This window comes from Hemicordylus capensis, chromosome 2 (assembly GCF_027244095.1).
Source record: "Hemicordylus capensis ecotype Gifberg chromosome 2, rHemCap1.1.pri, whole genome shotgun sequence".
Lineage (NCBI taxonomy): Eukaryota > Metazoa > Chordata > Lepidosauria > Squamata > Cordylidae > Hemicordylus > Hemicordylus capensis.
Window position 1 is genome coordinate 319,117,995 of NC_069658.1, and position 16,728 is coordinate 319,134,722.

The following is a 16,728-nucleotide window of genomic DNA, read 5'->3' on the forward strand; positions in this document are numbered from 1 at the left end:
AAGACCCAGGGCTGGGTCAGTTTCTCAAAAGCTGACCCAAAAGATGTTTTCTTCAGCTAGAGGGTTTAAAGAATGAAATTAGATTAGATGTATAAATATTTTGTTTTTCTAAATTCACTTTGGAACCCCAGATTATACCCAGCTTCTCAAAGTGAGTTGAGTATATGCACAGCTTAGTCACAGCCACATGCAACACTGAACCTGGACAGATGGAGTTGAGGGGAGTTAGCTTTAGAAATTCGGAGCAGGTCATGGGATCGAGCATGCTCCCTTTACTGCAAAGTTCTAATTGTGTGTCTAACTTGAGCCAAAATAAATTCTACAGTCTTGCAATATAAAATACCTTATCTCATCCTCATTTTGGATACTAAAAAACTGAGGCCATTCACACGACATGAGCTGCCTGGTTTACCTTAGGCAGCTCATGTTATCTGGAGCCTGGGAGCCCTCTGCTTCTGGCCACTTCAGTCCAGGGTAGCCTGGCTTTGCTACCCGGCTTTTTACCAAGGTAGAATGAACCAGCGGTTCATTTTATCGCAGCAAGTAATCATGTGTATGATTGGTGCTGGATAGCTGTGCTTCCCCCAGGCCTTCCCCTATTTTGAACAGCGAGCTGGGGGAAGGAGTGTCCAAACAGAGTGGAGTGCTGCTCTAGTGCTCATGCAGGGCACGCTGGGATGCAGGAGGACTTGCTCCTCCCAATCCCAGCTCAGGACTCAGCTACAGCACCGCTCATGTAGGTGCATGGCGGGGTGGAGCCTGAGATGGCGGCCGCTCATCTGGGGGAAAGGCAGGCAAGCTCCTTCTTTCTCCCCAGCTCCTCAGGAAAGGCTGTGTGAATGACCTTGCTTTGGTGTTTGTTTGTCTGAACAGCCATTTGAGCAGGATGTGGCTATACCTGCATGCATAAATTATATTTTGCAGAACTTGAGACCAGAATTTTGGCACAGAATAACCTTGGGAGATCACTCAAGGGTACAGAATCCATACCATGCCCCAACCCGCCCGCACCCGCCCCAGCCGAAAAGGAACCTACAGTGGTGGTTCTGGCTGTAAATTTCATGAAAATAATTTTACAGCTCTGCTGTCTCCCAAAAAACGTATCCTGGCAATATAGAGCCCATGTAGATTAACTGTTGTTTTGAAGAATTTTGCTTGCATAGCCCTTCTTAGAGTAATGTTTTATATGATCAATGAGCCACTTGGGTTTTATTTATATTATACATCAAATACAGTTGTTAGTATTAAAATCTAATTCATTCTGAAATTTGTTTTTGAGCAAAATATAAGAACTGCAGAACTGAAGAGAATTTCCCTCACAATTCCTTGGATAGTCAATGAAGCGAGAAGTGTTTTCATGAGCTAAAGTTTGAATCCTGCCACTAGGTTATAATGCGATGCTTTTTGCTGTTTGAGGAAGCTAATGTTATAGCAAACAGCAGTACTATATCATTTAGTTCAAGAACACAGCTGGTGCCATCAGAATGTTTGGGAAAGTGGCTGCCATCATTGAAAGTGCTTTCCGTGAGTGGAAAGGAAGTTGTGCTCATACAAGGGGTCCTTTTTCTCATGGAAGGACTCCTTGCATGCGCACAACTGCCCTTCTACAACTCCTTCTACAAGGAGCTTCCAATAGCAGTCTCCCAACAACAGAAGAGATATCGAGGAAGAATTCCATGATCCTCCACTGTCTAAAATGATGTAGTGAAAGTATTTTTAGCCTACTTTCCAGTAGGCTTATGAGATCATCCGGCATTCTGTGTGTCTGTGTCCCTCTATCAACTTCACAATGCCTGGACCATCATGAACCAAATCAGGTAAAGTGCAGACACATAGAGACACCTCAACAGCGTAGATTATGATGATGTCATCCACCCTGATTCAAGATGGCGGACGCGTACACTTTAGAGGCACAAGTCGGCTAACTTGTGGACTGTCTAACTGATTTGAACCAAATTAGGTACAGTTGTAGTGACTGACACATAGGGACACCTCAGTAGTGTAGTCTGTGATGATGTCATCCACACCAATTCAAGATGGCGGATGCTCAAACATTTGAGGTGCAAATAGGATAACTTGTGAACCGCCTAACCAATTTGAACCAAATTTGCTACAGCTATAGGGGCATGTGAGGAAACCTCAATGGTATAGTTTGTGATGATGTCATCTATTCCAGTCTAAGATGGTGGATGCATGAACATATGAGGCACAAGTGGGCTAACCTGTGGACTGTCTAACCGATTTGAACCAAATGAGGTACAGTTGTAGTGAGTGACACACAGGGACACCTCAGTGGTGTAGTTTGTGATAAGTCATCCACCCCAATTCAGGATGGTGGACGTGTAAACCTTTGAGGTACAAGCGGGCTAACTTGTGAACTGCTTAACCAATTTGAACCAAATTTGCTACAGCTGTAGGAACAAATTAGATTATGCCATCAAGTCGGTGTCGACTCCTGGTGACCACAGAGTCATGTTGTTTTCTTGGTAGAATACAGGAGTGGTTTACCATTGCCTTTCTCCTGCGCAGCATCAGATGCTGCCTTTGCTGTTGTCATTGAAGTGAGCATCCACCTCCAGCACCTTCCTATATCGCTGCTGCCAGATATAGGTGAATACAAATATATATATATTTACTAGGCACAGTCTGGGAATCACACCGGCGGGGATTCAAACTATGCCCCAATGGTGTCGTTTGTAATGATGGAATCCGCCCTAATCCAAGATGGCGGACCCCTGAACATTTGAGGTGCAAGAGACCTGATTTGTGGACCTCGATTGAATCATATTTAGTCCAGTTGTAGAGAAAGTGAAAGGAAAGGAGGCAGATCCGTTCTTTCTAGAACAACTTGATTTTAGACAGTCCAGCCTCTTTTAGATTTTTAAAAGAAACCTAATTGTGTAAAAATCCCTTGATAGGAAATCATGGAGACAAATCCAGGTTCCTGATTGCTCTGTAAACTGCACTCAGGAGTATAAATGGAAGTTGTGGTGTTATGAATTAGACATAGCATAATGTTGCTACATCTGGCTTGAATTCCTCTTATACCTTAGCTGAGAAAGCAATAGTTGTGGTAGAAAGTTGTGTAGTGTTCAGCAATGGAAATGAATATCTGTCTCCTTCAGGCCAATGAATGGACAGTCATCACCCATCTCCTTTTTCCTCATTTTGCCTTGTAGCTCCATAGGGGGAAGAATCCTTTGGATCTCATTGCGCCTGGTTCAAGACTAGAATGTCAGCACTTGCAGAATTCCCTAGGAGCTTGGATAGTCAACGTTGTGGAAAACATTGGTGGGAGGCTCAGACTGCGTTATGAAGGACTTGGAGATTTAGATCAGTATGACTTGTGGATGTTCTACTTGGATCCCTTTCTCCATGCAGTGGGTTGGGCAACTCAACACGGATACATCCTAGAACCTCCATTAGGTACAAAGCAAAACAATTTTTTCAGCCAAAAATTTGGATTGCAAGTTGTAAAGAAAGAAATTTTTGTTCACACAAAAAAGGGCACACCATAAAGATGTACGTACAGTGCGCTGGAGATAGCTTTAAGGACTCCTTATCCTTAAAGCAATTTGCTGCTGGCCTCTCCTACACTGAACCCCCAGATTTAAAAAGCAATTGTAGATATAGTATAAGAACTGGAAAAAGTAAAATACAGAGTGCATTTAGGAGATTTTTAAAAATCATCTGGAGTGGGGCCAGCAGGGGAGTTCTGATAAGGAAATTTGCACCCTCAGTCTATTCATGCATAAGATATCTATTTTGCTAACTATTTTCAGGCTACTGACTTAGCCCTGACATCTAGAGTAATGTAATGAATTCCTTTTTTAAAGGCTGCGCTTAATGTAATAGGCTAATAAACTTTTGACCATTTAGAGAATTGTTCTTAATCACAGAGCTACCATTCTTTTGTTAAAGCTATTAGGCACTTGAAAACTGAGGCAGAATGGCAAGAGATCCTAGCAAAAATAAAAGAAGAAGAGGAAGAATCTTTAGTGCCCACTGATCTATTTAAGGTATGACACTTGGGATTTGTTACTTGATCACTGTATTTAGACTGAGCACATTTAACAAATTATGTGGTTTTAACTATAATCTGTACAAAAAGTAATCAGTGAGAACAAGCCACATGAGCCCATTTTAATTGGATTTTTTTGCCCATCTGATCTCAAAGACTCCAGGTTGGTAACCACCTGCAAATATGCATAACTTAATTAGAATCAATGAAACAGGTACACATAATGGCTCACATGTTGCGTAGCCTAATGTGGATGGTGCCAATGCATCTGAGCTGCTGCAGGCTCATAGTAAAACACCGACAGTCTTGCACTTTTGTAGGCAAGAGTGCATATACTTCAGATAGCACACCTATACTCCAGAAGTGCTAGTTAGACTGGAAACTTATTGCTAATGGTCAAGTGGTGTTTTTCTGATCTAACTAGCATTTCTAGATTGCAGGTTTGCTAACTGAAGTCTTTGTGCTCTTGTGGGAAAGCACAAAACTGCTGGCACTTCCCTGTGATCCCGCAGCAGCACAGGCAGGTTGTCACCACCTGCGTTAGGCTATGCATCATGTGGGCCATGGATGTTAACTTCTGCATGCATTCCAAATCCAGATCAACTAAGAGTCTTGCAATGCTTCCAAAAGATGTAAGGGGGTTCCATAGTCATGGTGCAGCCACCAAGAATCCCTAGAACATAAGAACAGCCCTGCTGGATCAGGCCCAAGGGCCATCTAGTCCAGCATCCTTTTCACACAGTGGCCCACCAGATGCCACTGGAAGCCCACAGGCAGGAGTTGAGGGCATGCCATCCCTCCTGCTGTTACTCCCCTGCAACTGGTACTCCCCTGCAACTGGTATCCTGCCTCTGAGGCTGGAGGTGGCCTATAGCCACCAGATTAGTAGCCATTGATAGGCCTCTCCTCCATAAAGTTATTCAAACCCCTCTTAAAGCCATCCAGGTTGTTGGCTGTCACCATATCTTGTGGCAGAGAATTCTACAAATTGATTATTCGTTATGTGAAAATGTACTTCTGTTTGTTCGTTCTAGATTTCCTGGCAATCAATGTCATGGGATGACCCCTGGTTCTAGTGTTATGTGAGAGGGAGAAGAATTTCTCTCTGTCCACTTCCTCCACACCATGCATGATTTTATAGACCTCTATCATGTCTCCCTGCAGTTGTCTTTTTTCTAAAGTAAAAAGTCTCAGGTGTTGTAGCCTTGCCTCATAAGAAAAGTGCTCTAGGCCCCTGATCATCTTGGTTGCACTCTTCTGCACCTTTTCCAGTTCTACAATGTCCTCCTATAGATGTGGTGACCAGAATTGTATGCAGTACTCCAGGTGTGGCTGCCCCATAGTTTTGTATAAGTGCATTATAATGTTAGCCATTTTATTTTCAGTCCCCTTCCTAATGATCCCCAGCATGGAATTGGCCTTTTTCACAACTGCTGCACATTGAGTGGACACTTTCAACGAGCTGTCCACCAGGACCCCAATATCCCTCTCCTGGTCAGTCACCAACATCTCAGATCCCATCTATACATGGGATCAGACCCCTATACGTGTTCAGGCGATATTGTTCTGAGGACACTCTGAGGGTTAGTCTGAAAGATCGTAGTGGGATCTAGCGAAGAAGAAAATCTCAAAGGTGTACTGGGCTCAAGAGTTTTGAGCTTTGAAGGCTTCTTTCTACTGTTCCTAAAGGCACATGGGGCCAGTGTGCATATTTTGTAGTGTTCCTTTCACCCCTATGCCATGAGTTGCGAACCATAATCTAGCACCTGAAGCTTCCAAAGAGTTAGCAAGAATAGCTCTTCAGAAACAGCATTTGATAGAATACAAAATCATTGTCCCCACTAAGAGGACCTGAAGGTTGGTTGTTAATGGTTCTACACTTACAGTTTTGTGCTGGAATTCTAGAGCTGGTTCTTTTGTCCTGTTTCAAACAAGAGGAATTATTTTCTGGAGTATGAGATAGTTTTTATATTTTTATAGTAAATTATCTTTCCATGAAGTGGAACTTTATTTCTTTAGACTTCTTCATTATCCTCAATGTGCTGCAAATAAGACCTACCTAGATGAAGAGTACAGTGTCAAATCTTAGTTCCAACTGAAATGAAAACAGAATGTCATGTCCATTTTAGTAAAAGGGCAATTGCTGCCAGCTTTAATTTGCTGGCTTCTTGTAAGCTAACATTTAAAATGTGAGGCTGAACTATTCTGCCTTTTTTATATTTTAAAGGCTAAGGTTATGCCTTTTATTGTACTGGTAAAAGATGCTCTGTATTTCTCTGCTAAGAAAAATGGTCTGTCTTGGACACTTTCTGTGCCAAAGAATTTCAGTGCTAATTAACATTTTCATGTTGTCCTTTTTAGGACAAGCCTGTTGTTAGAATTCACTCATTCTCTGTGAATATGAAGTTAGAAGCTGTTGATCCAAAAGCTCCTTTTGCTATCTCACCTGCTACAGTTTCAAAGGTATTGGAATATATTCTGGACTTCCCTAACTGCATTGTAACTTCTTTTAAAACCCACTTTGGTATCTATTCCAAGGTATTTTATTTTGCGACTCACCTGTGCTTTGAATGCTGCTCCTAAGCTGATCACTTCTCTTTCCTCTTCTAAATAATGCCTCAATAATTTTAATCCATCCTATCTACTAATCCCCCCCCCCATTTTTACCATTTATTTACTTACTTAAAATATTTATCCCCACCCCACAAACACTGCTGCTTGGAATGGCTCACAACATTTGATTAATATTAATCAAAGGCTTGTATCTTAAATTTGCACTTCATGAATGGAAATCTTTCTGCTTGTGGGAGAACTCTTTCTGTAAGCACAACTCTCCTTCCATAAATGGAAGGACTTGCATTTATGGAACACAAAGTTAGGAAACAACTCTGTAACTATAATATATATAAAAATATGTTGTAACCGTCTGATTGTTTGTTTATTTATTTATCTAGATATTTATTTATCTGATTTATATACCACCCTTCCAAAAATGGCTCAGGGCGGTTTGCATAAAAATAAATATAATTAAAATCAATTAACAATTAAAATCAAAACTAAATCAATTAAAGAATTAAACTCATTTAAACATTAAAATCATTTAAAACCAACATTAAAAATTTAAAACAATAAATCTAATTAAGAGCTTGGGTGAATAAATGTGTCTTCAGTGCCTTTTTAAAAGTTGCCAGAGATGTGGAGGCTCTTATTTCAACAGGTCCAGGGGCAGCAACGGAGAAGGCCCATTCCCAAGTAGCCACCAAACAAGTTAGCGGCAACTGCAGACAAACCTCTCCAGATGATCTTAACAGGCGGTGGGGCTCATGGTAAAGAAGACATTCTCTTAAATGCCTTGGGCCTAAGCTGTTTAGGGCTTTATAGATAATAACCAGCATCTTGTATTTTGCCCGGAAACGTATCGGCAGCCAGTGTAGTTCTTTCAACACAGGAATAATGTGGTCTCTCCTAGATGACCCAGAGACCAACCTGGCTGCCACATTCTGGACCAACTGCAGTTTCCAGGCTACGTACAAAGGCAGCCCCACATAGAATGCATTGCAGTAATCCACCCTAGAGGTTACCAGCATTATGTACCACCGTTTTGACGTCGTTCATCTCAAGAAACGGATGCAGCTGGTGTACCAGTCGAAGCTCATAAAAAGCACCTTTGGCCACCACCTCAACCTGGGATTCCAGGGAGAGGTTCGCATCCAGAAGCACCCCCAGACTGCATCCCTGTTACCACCCTAAGATTGAAAATAATATTATTTTTACATTCTTGCTTCCCATTCTTTCCCTTGTCCTATTCCTTGTGTATTCAATGGAGTATAAAATACTTTGGGCAGGGACCCAACCGTGGTGATATTTCATAAGAGCAAAATAGTATATTTTTGGTGCTTTTATAATTAATGACTGGGATGCAAAGAACCACACAACTAATTCCATATGATGATGAATTCTTTAGCCATGGGTTTCTTGAACAGCAGGCCTTTCTCCCTGTGTGACATATGATAACCTACTTTTGAAACCTGGATCTAAACTTTCAAAAGCAGTTGAGACATATTATGGAGGCCAGCTATTAAAAAAAAAAAAAGGTTGAGTCCATTGGACATAACCAAGTTCCTGAGCACAGCTAGAAGAATCCCTCTGATCTTGTCAATAAATAAAAATATTAGCAAAGCAGCAGAAGAGTTTCACTCTCTAAAACAGATACCCTCTTGTTGTATGAAACTGTCTTGACTTTCAGTCTCTGTTTCCTTGCAGGTGTTCAGTGATCAATATTTCATGATAGAAATAGATGACCTGCGACCAGAATATACCACAAGCCGGTCTTATGTCTGTCATGTCAACAGTGCTGGTATTTTTCCTGTGCAGTGGAGTCTAAAGAATGGCTTGCATCTCAGCCCTCCTCCTGGTGTGTATATGCACTTTGCTTTTAACGGAAGTGTTGTACCTTTGTACCTGAAAACACTATTCCACTATGGGCCCTTTTTCATGACCAGGGACCCTGGTGGGAGGTCATGCGGGGAGGAAGGCTACAGAAGCTTACCTCCCCCGCAGACAACTGGCCCAGATGATCTGCTGCTCCCCCAGGCAGCACAGAGTTGCGGGGGCCGGGATGCATCGTCCTGGTCCCCAGAAACCCCACAATGCACCGTGGGAGTGTGCAGTGCATTGTGGGTATCCCCCTGGTGAAGGATGGGTGCCGGGGTGTAGCTAGGGGAGAGGGGGCCTGTGTTCATCCCTCTCTCTGGCGGCTCCACATGTGCACACACTGCCTTGATACTGCTGCCCAGAACAAAACTCATTCTGCACAGAGATGAAAAAAATTGGAGGCACCACTGGCTGCGCACATCCTGGCAGTTCTCACGGGCAGCCAAGCCTGGGCTTAGCTGCTCATGAGAACAGCCTCTATATCTCTTGAGTCCAATTGCAAATACTTGAGCAGTTTAGTAACATCATACAGGTGAAATATGATTTCTCATAGTAACTAAGTGGGAAGTTTTTCAAATATTGTAGTCTCAAGTATTTTGAAGAATGATGTGTTAGTGTATTTTCAGAAGCTATTCATATAATGCTCATTCTAAAGTTTGTGTCATTTTGTTTGCTTATTCATAGGTTATCCTGGACAAGACTTTGACTGGGCAGACTATCTCAAGCAGTGTGGAGCTGAAGCTGCTCCCCAGAGCTGTTTCCCATTGGTGAGCAATATACCGTCTGTGTTCATTCATCAGCATTGGGAAGGGGCCATGACTCGGTGGTAGAGCACATCCTTTACGTGCAGAAGTTCCCAGGCTCAGTCCCCAGGATTTGTGGTAACAGGGCTAGGAAAGACCTCTGGAGAGCTGCTCTCTCTCAGAGTAGACAGCACTGGCCTAGATAGCCCACTGGCCTGATTCAATGTAATGCAGTTTCATGTGTTCATTATTTTAAAGGTTTGTTGGTCACTTTACCTTAAGGTATCTCAAGGCTCATGTGGTAGAATGCTCCTCTGTTGTTGTTGGTTTTTTTTAAAATTCTTATACTCAGACTGTAGCATGCCGGGGAGAAAGTTAGACTAGAATCTTTCAGTCCTAAAAATGCAAGTAAGCACCAGCTCTAGCTTTCTGTGTGCAGGTTATTTGTTTGGTTTTTTGTCACATTTATATACTGTCCTATATAATCTCAGGGTGGTTTACAATTTAAGCAAGCAGCAAGTAAAACCTAAAAATCATATAAAACAGATTAAAAATACCATAAATAAAATTTTAAAACATTGAAACTAAAAGCCTGATAAAACAGGTGTGTTTTCAAAAGTTGTTTTAAAACAATCAGAGATGGAGAGATTCTGATGCCATTTGAGAGTGTTCCAGAGCCTTTGGGCAACCCTAGTGAAGGCCTGGTTTTGGGTCACCACGAAGTGAGTTGTTGGCAACCGCAACTGGACCTCCCCCAATGATCTTAATAGGTGGTGGGATTCATGAAGGCGCTGTCTTAAATATCCTGGGCCCAAGCCATTCAGGGCTTTATAAGTAACAATCAGAACTTTGTATTTTGCCCAGAAACTAATTGGCAGCCACTGTAGTTATTTTAAAATAGAAGTAACATGGTCTCTACAGGTGGCCCAGGAGACCAACCTGGCTGCCACATTCTGCACTAGCTGCAGTTTCTGAACTATGTACAAAGGTAGCCCATTGTAGAGTGCATTGCAGTAGTCAAGCCTGGGTGTTACCAGCATATGCACCACTGTTTTAAGGTCTTTAGTGGGATCTAAACAGCCCTGTGTGTGGATGTAAAGCACTTCTCATGGTGGAAGAGCCGCCAGTTTTGCTCTCCATCTGCACCTTCTTGTGCTGCACTGAATACTGCTCTGCAGGCTCCCCCCAACTTTCAGAAGCAGCTCTTCAGATATGTGTGAAAGGAGAGTGGGGACAGGAGTGCTGGTTTGTGCATGAAACACCATGCCCAGTCCTTTGGATCCTGCGCCAGCATTGGTGCTGTAAATTTAAATGTGTATTCTTGGTGATCCATTCTTCCTGTAGCCATTTGACTTTGATGCTCTTAATGCATTTTTTGTCTGTCCTTTCTTGGCGTTTGCTGCTTTTAGCTAAGTTATGACCATGGGTTTAAGGAGAATATGAAACTTGAGGCTGTGAACCCAGAAGAGCCAGAAGAAATTTGTGTTGCTACTATTACAAAGGTGAAAGATTCCTGTCTCTGGCTACAGCTAGAAAGTAAGTTGCCTTTGGAGGACAGATGTTTTGTATTTGGTTTGCCTTCCCCAAGTGTCATGTTCACGGCACTGCCTTGTTTGAGTTTTATAAATAATCACTTGTTAGTTACTCTGCGACTAAAAATGGCAGTGAAATCAGAATGGAAAAATACCTCTATTTGGTTTGTGTTCATTGTTGCGTCTTTTGATAAAACCCATACAGAAAACTATCAAAGTTTTATACTCTGCCAGATTTCTGTTCATGTTCTATTTGTAGAGCTGATTCAAATGTGCAAAGACATATGGTACAGAAAGCCTCGTGTTCTGATATGTGTCCATACACAATAAACATTAGGTTTGGGTAGCCCTGTAACATTTCACTCATTATTTTAACAGGCTCTAAAATGCCAGTCCCCGAATGCATAGTGAGTGTAGAATCCATGAATATATTTCCAGTGGGTTGGTGTGAAACTAATGGATACCAGCTCAGACCTCCTCGCAGAGCAGTAGGTATGATATAACATAATTACCATAATATAAGATGGGATTGAATGTACTATGGAATGGGCTGGATTTGTAGTACTTTAAGTACTGTATATATGTGCTTCTCAGTACACCAACTTCAGTAGCTACGTCATAGCATACGAGCAAGCTTTAAAAGAGGGAGGCTGTGGAGAACTGGTAAACAATATGTTCTGAATTATTTCCTAATCCAGAACTTCCTAAAAATCATTAGGTAGTTAAGCCTTTGGCAGATACTTGTATATCATATGAGTAATAGGTGTATAATCCAAAAGCACATCCTTTAATATCTAGCTAGCTAGTATTATAGTACATTTAGGAGTTAAACTGTAGAAAATGCTTTTTAAAAGTTCAGGAACAAGAGAATCTTGTGCACCCAGTTGGGAAGTTAAAGATTATTTTTTTTATTCTTCAGTGTTGCTTATGTTGCATAGGAAAGGAGTATCTAGATGTGCCAGAGAGTAGAAAATAGGGCTGTAATCTATTGCCTATTCAAATAAATGTTGTGACTTTGCATGTACAAGGTTATAACATTTTTAAAAAGCCTCTCTATTAGCATAGGAAGTCTTTTTGTAAACTTTGTACTGATTATTCACTATGTTTTACTTTGGTTTTCAGTGAACAAGGAGAAGAAAATTGCAGTGGTCCAACCAGAAAAACAGTAAGCATGAAGTGTTGTTCCTGCTAATTGACAATGCCATCTTGTTTTAGAAAACCTTGAATAAAATGACAGTTTGCTAGATTTGAAATGTATAGGATCCAGATTGTTAGTCATGACTAAGCACCACTGAAATAAATAGACATGACTGACTTAAGTCTTATTTATTTCGATGTGACTTAGCCCTGACTAACTTAATAGATCCTACCCATTTAAAAAAACACAAATGTTGCTCTGGCATGAGATACTATAATATTTTAAATCTGGACACGAGTTATACCATTAACTCTCAGATAATCTATGTAAGTCTATTTCATATACATCTATTCCATTCCCTTGATCTTTGGTATATAGGCTGTGTGAGAACAGAATAGGCAGGACAGCGCTTCTCTTAAAGCTTTTAGCAGAGGTTAAAAAAAATCTGATTTGGGGGCAAACTGTGGCAGATGAACTTGTTTGAAATATTGCTGTCCTGTGGAATGGACTTGCTTTTTCTTGGTGACATTATCCTTTAGTGTACAGTTTTCCTTCATTCCCTACCGAATGAAGGCTGCATTTCTAAGCACACTAATACCAAGATTGACTACTTTGACTTCTGCTGGAGATGCTCTGCTCCAATTGCTGATGCCTTTCAAAGTACAGTTAGTAAGCATGCAGGACAGGGGGCCATCTCTGAAGCCATACCTGGCCTTGAGTATCTATCTCCTCTCTGGGAGGCTCGTGGGGTCCCTTCTCTCCTGTCCTCCTGACAGTTTGTGAATACAAGGCTGTCCTGTTGTGCTTTTAGGACAAATGGAGAGTGGGGAGTTTGGAGCATGAAGGTCTTAGTTGTGCTTTTAACTGTGCTTTTATTATATAGTTAGTTTCCCGATTGTTTGTTGTTTTAATGCTATTTTAATGTGCTGTACGTCTCTTTGGGGTGGAAGCAAAAACAGGCTATGCATTCAAAAATGAAATAAAGCTCATTCTTATTGTCATTTGTGGGGTTGAGAGATCAGTATTTGTAGTGCAAATAGGCTCTGGGAAGACCAAGCTGCTTGTCTTCACCAGTTCCTGTGGGGATCACTGCAAGATCTAGTTTGATTGCTCTTGGTTAACATTTCTCTCAAACTTCCAACCGTTAGGAAAGAGCAGGAGGGACATTGCTCTCTCCCCACCCTATGTGATATCATCACATCACATAATACAGATATCTCTAGTCAGTACTCTGGTTCTGTACACTGAGTGTTAGAATTAACTTAAATGTGCTCAAGTTTTAGGTGTACTTGCCAGAAGCAGAAGTCCCTTTGCTTTACAAAATCATATTAAAATGATATAAAAGCCACAAAACATAACTTAGGTATGAACAATGCTCCCTCTTCTGCTTTCTGTCTTCTCCTTCACCAGAATATTATCTTCAAGGGCTGTTCATGAAGGACTCAAGAGCCAGGAACTGAACTCAGGTGACACAAGTAAGAAGTGTGTGTTTGGAGCTTAAGATACAAATTCATAAGTGTTTAGCCTCATTCCCCAATTATTTGTAGAAAAAGGTAGCTCTGAAATCCTTTCTAAGAATATGTTCAATTTTCCACATTGTAAAATGCTATTTAGTATAAAAGAAGAGAGCTTTCTCTGCTGCTGCAGTCCAAGGACGTCAGTGTGGGTTATGCTTCTCCACATGGCTCGAAGGCAGGACTATACAAATTAAGTTGAAGCCTTTAAGTACCAGGGGACTAGCCCCACCCAGTTCTTTCAGCCCTGCATCTGGCTCCAGGCAGTTCTTTCTCGGTTTTTCTTTGATTGCTTTCTTGTTTCTTCACCTTTCCCCGCCATCTATTCTTCTTGACTGTCTGCTTTGTGTCTTTGTTCAAAGATCTTCTAAAACTCTCTTATAAAAAAAGAAACAAAAGGAAAAAGAAAAACAGGGAAGAGGTTAGCTTTAGTTTTACTTTCAGTTTTGCTCCCCTCCCCCCCTTCTTTCCCTTTGCTTCATGGACCAAGCTAAACGCAAAGTTCACATTAGGGTCCCGAAGGGAAAGCACCAGCAATGCCCTCTGAAGGCCATTCAGGCAGCCAGTAACCCGCCCAGGCAGCCACATTACTGCAACTGCCTAGAGAGGCTCCAGAGCTCCAGGGAGCGCGAAAACCCGACCTGCCATCTGGCCATGAGTTTGGGCAAACCCCTGCAAAAACGGGGGATTCTGAGCTTGGGGATGTGGAACAAGTAGCCACCTTGCTTCCACTCCCCACTATTGGGGCAGCCTGAACCACAGCAGCAGAAGCGGTGCCACCATCTCCGCCCGCTCTCCTGAGCTGTGTGCAGCTCGTGGCTGCTGGGAATGACCCAGCTCTCTTGCCAGCCGCCTTTGCCTCCCCCAGCTGCATGTCAAGCGTGCAAAGGACAAGCACAGGGCTGCCAACAAGTGGGCTGCAGCTGCACCAGAGAGTGCAGTATCTGGCCAGGGCCCAGCTGCAAAGACCTCAGCAGCAAGGAAGGTAGACATCAGGAGCGCCGTGATGGGAGCAGGCAGCCAGTCAGTGAGCTCAGCCCATGCTCGGCCTTCTTCTCTTCCGGCCCTAACAAGCCTCAGAGGCTCTGAAACATCCCAGCCTATGCCAGCTCAGCAGACTTCAAACCAGATGCCCACAGACATGCCACCTGCTTGACGTTCTTGGGTTGTAGACATGCATTTGAATGTTATGACCAATTAAAGTCAAAAAGAAAAAGTGGGATAAAAGGGGACCATTTTCTTCCTCAAGCACTTCATCCTCCACCTCAGGGAGTCCTGCCCCTTAAAAAGGCACATAAAAAAGCACAAAACACATTTTTAAAAATCTAACAAGGCGAAATCTAGATCTAAGCAAAAGAGATAAGAGTGTACACTCTGAACTTTCCGGCCCTGACTTGCCTGACCCTAACGCCCCCACCCCCACCCCCGCGGGATCCCTCAGAACCTTCTAGCTTAACCTCCATCTACCCCGTGACCTATTATCCCCTTGAGTGAGGAGACCATCCCAATAGAGGATTCCCCAGAGGGCCCAGGGGACTCTTCTGGAGAGCCAGACCCTGAACACCCAGACAGAGAAGAAGGGGAGTGGTCTGATGGGCAAGAACCAGATGGTTCAGAGGCTTCGCATAGACTTTTCTGCTATTTGGACTTTGCCTCGCTGATGAATAAATCTATACATAGTTTTGGGCTCGATCCACCCACGTCTCCAGAATCCCAGGCACCAAGTAAAAGTGCGCTGGTATTCCTAGCTCAAGGACAAATAATATGGCCCTTCCAATTCCAAAGTTTTTTCTTGGAGGCAGCAAAGGTGGCATGAAAGCTTCCTGCCTCCAATAGAAACAACTTAGCAATAGCTAACAAATTCTATTCCTTCTCAAGAGTGGGGACAGGTTTTCTGTCTACACACACACACACGCTCCAGTGGGGCGATGATTCAAAATCGGTCCTCCCCTGGGACGGGGAACCCACCCTAAAAGCCCCCACCGATAAACGCCTAGAAGGGGCCAGGAGACGCACTCATGATTCAGTTGCCTTAGCAATGAGAGCTTCCGCAGCTGCCTCTATGGTAGCCAGGGCATCCCTCATCTGGCTAGATGACTTAATACAAGAACCAAACTCTCTGGTACTGCTCACATGAGGCAAACACTGATAAAATTACATAAGGCACAGGCCTTTATCTCAGCTCCCACTATGGATTCTATTCGCTTTGCATCACAGGCAGCAAGGGCTTCAGTAGTGGGCTGCTGTAATTTATGGTTAAAATATTGGCGCTACATCCAAAAGCAGTCTCACAGTAGTACCCTCCAATGGGGGAAAATTGTTTGGGGATGAGGCCTTAAAAGAAATCCTCATAGAGTCAAAAGTTAAAAAGAAAGCTATGCCCTCCGCAGCATGTAAACCAGAGTGCACATGAGAAGAGACTGTTTTCAGCCCTTTTTTTGTTGTTGTTCCTTCGTCCCTCCTTGGTGGTAGGGATCAAGGTTTTGATGTCGTTCACCTCAAGAAACGAACGCAGCTGGCGTATCAGCCGAAGCTGATAGAAGGCACTTCTAAAGTGGAAATACCGCTTGGAGTCCCTAAGGTAAATCATGGGGGCCCTCCAACATCTCGACTGTCTTACTGCAATAGACCTAAAGAGGCTTACTTGCCATCCCAGTACTTCGGGACAGTCATCACCTACTGCACTTCCTTTATGCAGGTGTGTATGGCCAATACAAGGTGCTCCCTTTTGGCCTCTCCTCAGCACCTTGCATATTTAAAATAATCTGGGCACCAGTGCTAGTGCATCTCTACCTCCTCGGTTGTAATTTCCCGGATCCCCCCTAGATCCCTTCTTGAAAACTGGGAGTCACATTGGCTACTTTCCAGTCCTCTGGTACAGAGCCTGATTGTAGGGACAAGTTATATGGAGTCAGAGCCATAGGCATGCGTTCACCTGAGGCCCTTACAGTGGTTTTCTTCTACTATCCCATCCAGAGAGTGCAGTAAAATCCAGCAGACAGAACCAACCTGACACATCTGGCATTTCAATCCCTGCACTGGAGGATAACTGTTCCATACTTCTCAGTGGAAAAGGAGTTCTTGGATCTGCCCTGGTCATCATCACCACAGATGCCAGCTAGTACGAGTGGGGAGTCCACTGCCTCTGCGAGTCGACTCAAGGAAAGTGGTCAAAGATGAAAAACAGCACAATATCAACTGGCTGGAGCTCTGAGCAATCTTGATGGCACTCCTGGCGTACCAGTCCATCATTCACAATCAACACGTGTTGATACGCACAGACATCTATGACAGCCCATTATGTACAGGGAAGACTGGAACGTGGTTGCAGACTGGCTCAGTCAGA

The 16,728-nt window shown here is 43.0% G+C and overlaps 1 protein-coding gene across 13 annotated transcripts in view; it reads left to right on the plus strand.

The window, feature by feature from the left end:
• Nucleotides 1–16,728, plus strand: part of SFMBT1 (Scm like with four mbt domains 1) — a 141,604-nt gene that overhangs the window by 89,409 nt on the left and 35,467 nt on the right. For 12 of the 13 annotated variants that reach the window (XM_053296133.1, XM_053296137.1, XM_053296135.1 and 9 more), the window contains 9 exons: nt 3,180–3,426; nt 3,922–4,019; nt 6,383–6,484; nt 8,285–8,435; nt 9,140–9,222; nt 10,608–10,734; nt 11,109–11,222; nt 11,853–11,895; nt 13,279–13,343. In XM_053296133.1, the coding sequence (XP_053152108.1) occupies nt 3,180–3,426; nt 3,922–4,019; nt 6,383–6,484; nt 8,285–8,435; nt 9,140–9,222; nt 10,608–10,734; nt 11,109–11,222; nt 11,853–11,895; nt 13,279–13,343 (1,030 nt within the window). The remainder of the gene's footprint in view (nt 1–3,179; nt 3,427–3,921; nt 4,020–6,382; nt 6,485–8,284; nt 8,436–9,139; nt 9,223–10,607; nt 10,735–11,108; nt 11,223–11,852; nt 11,896–13,278; nt 13,344–16,728) is intronic. The other variant, XM_053296141.1, reaches the window with a different exon arrangement.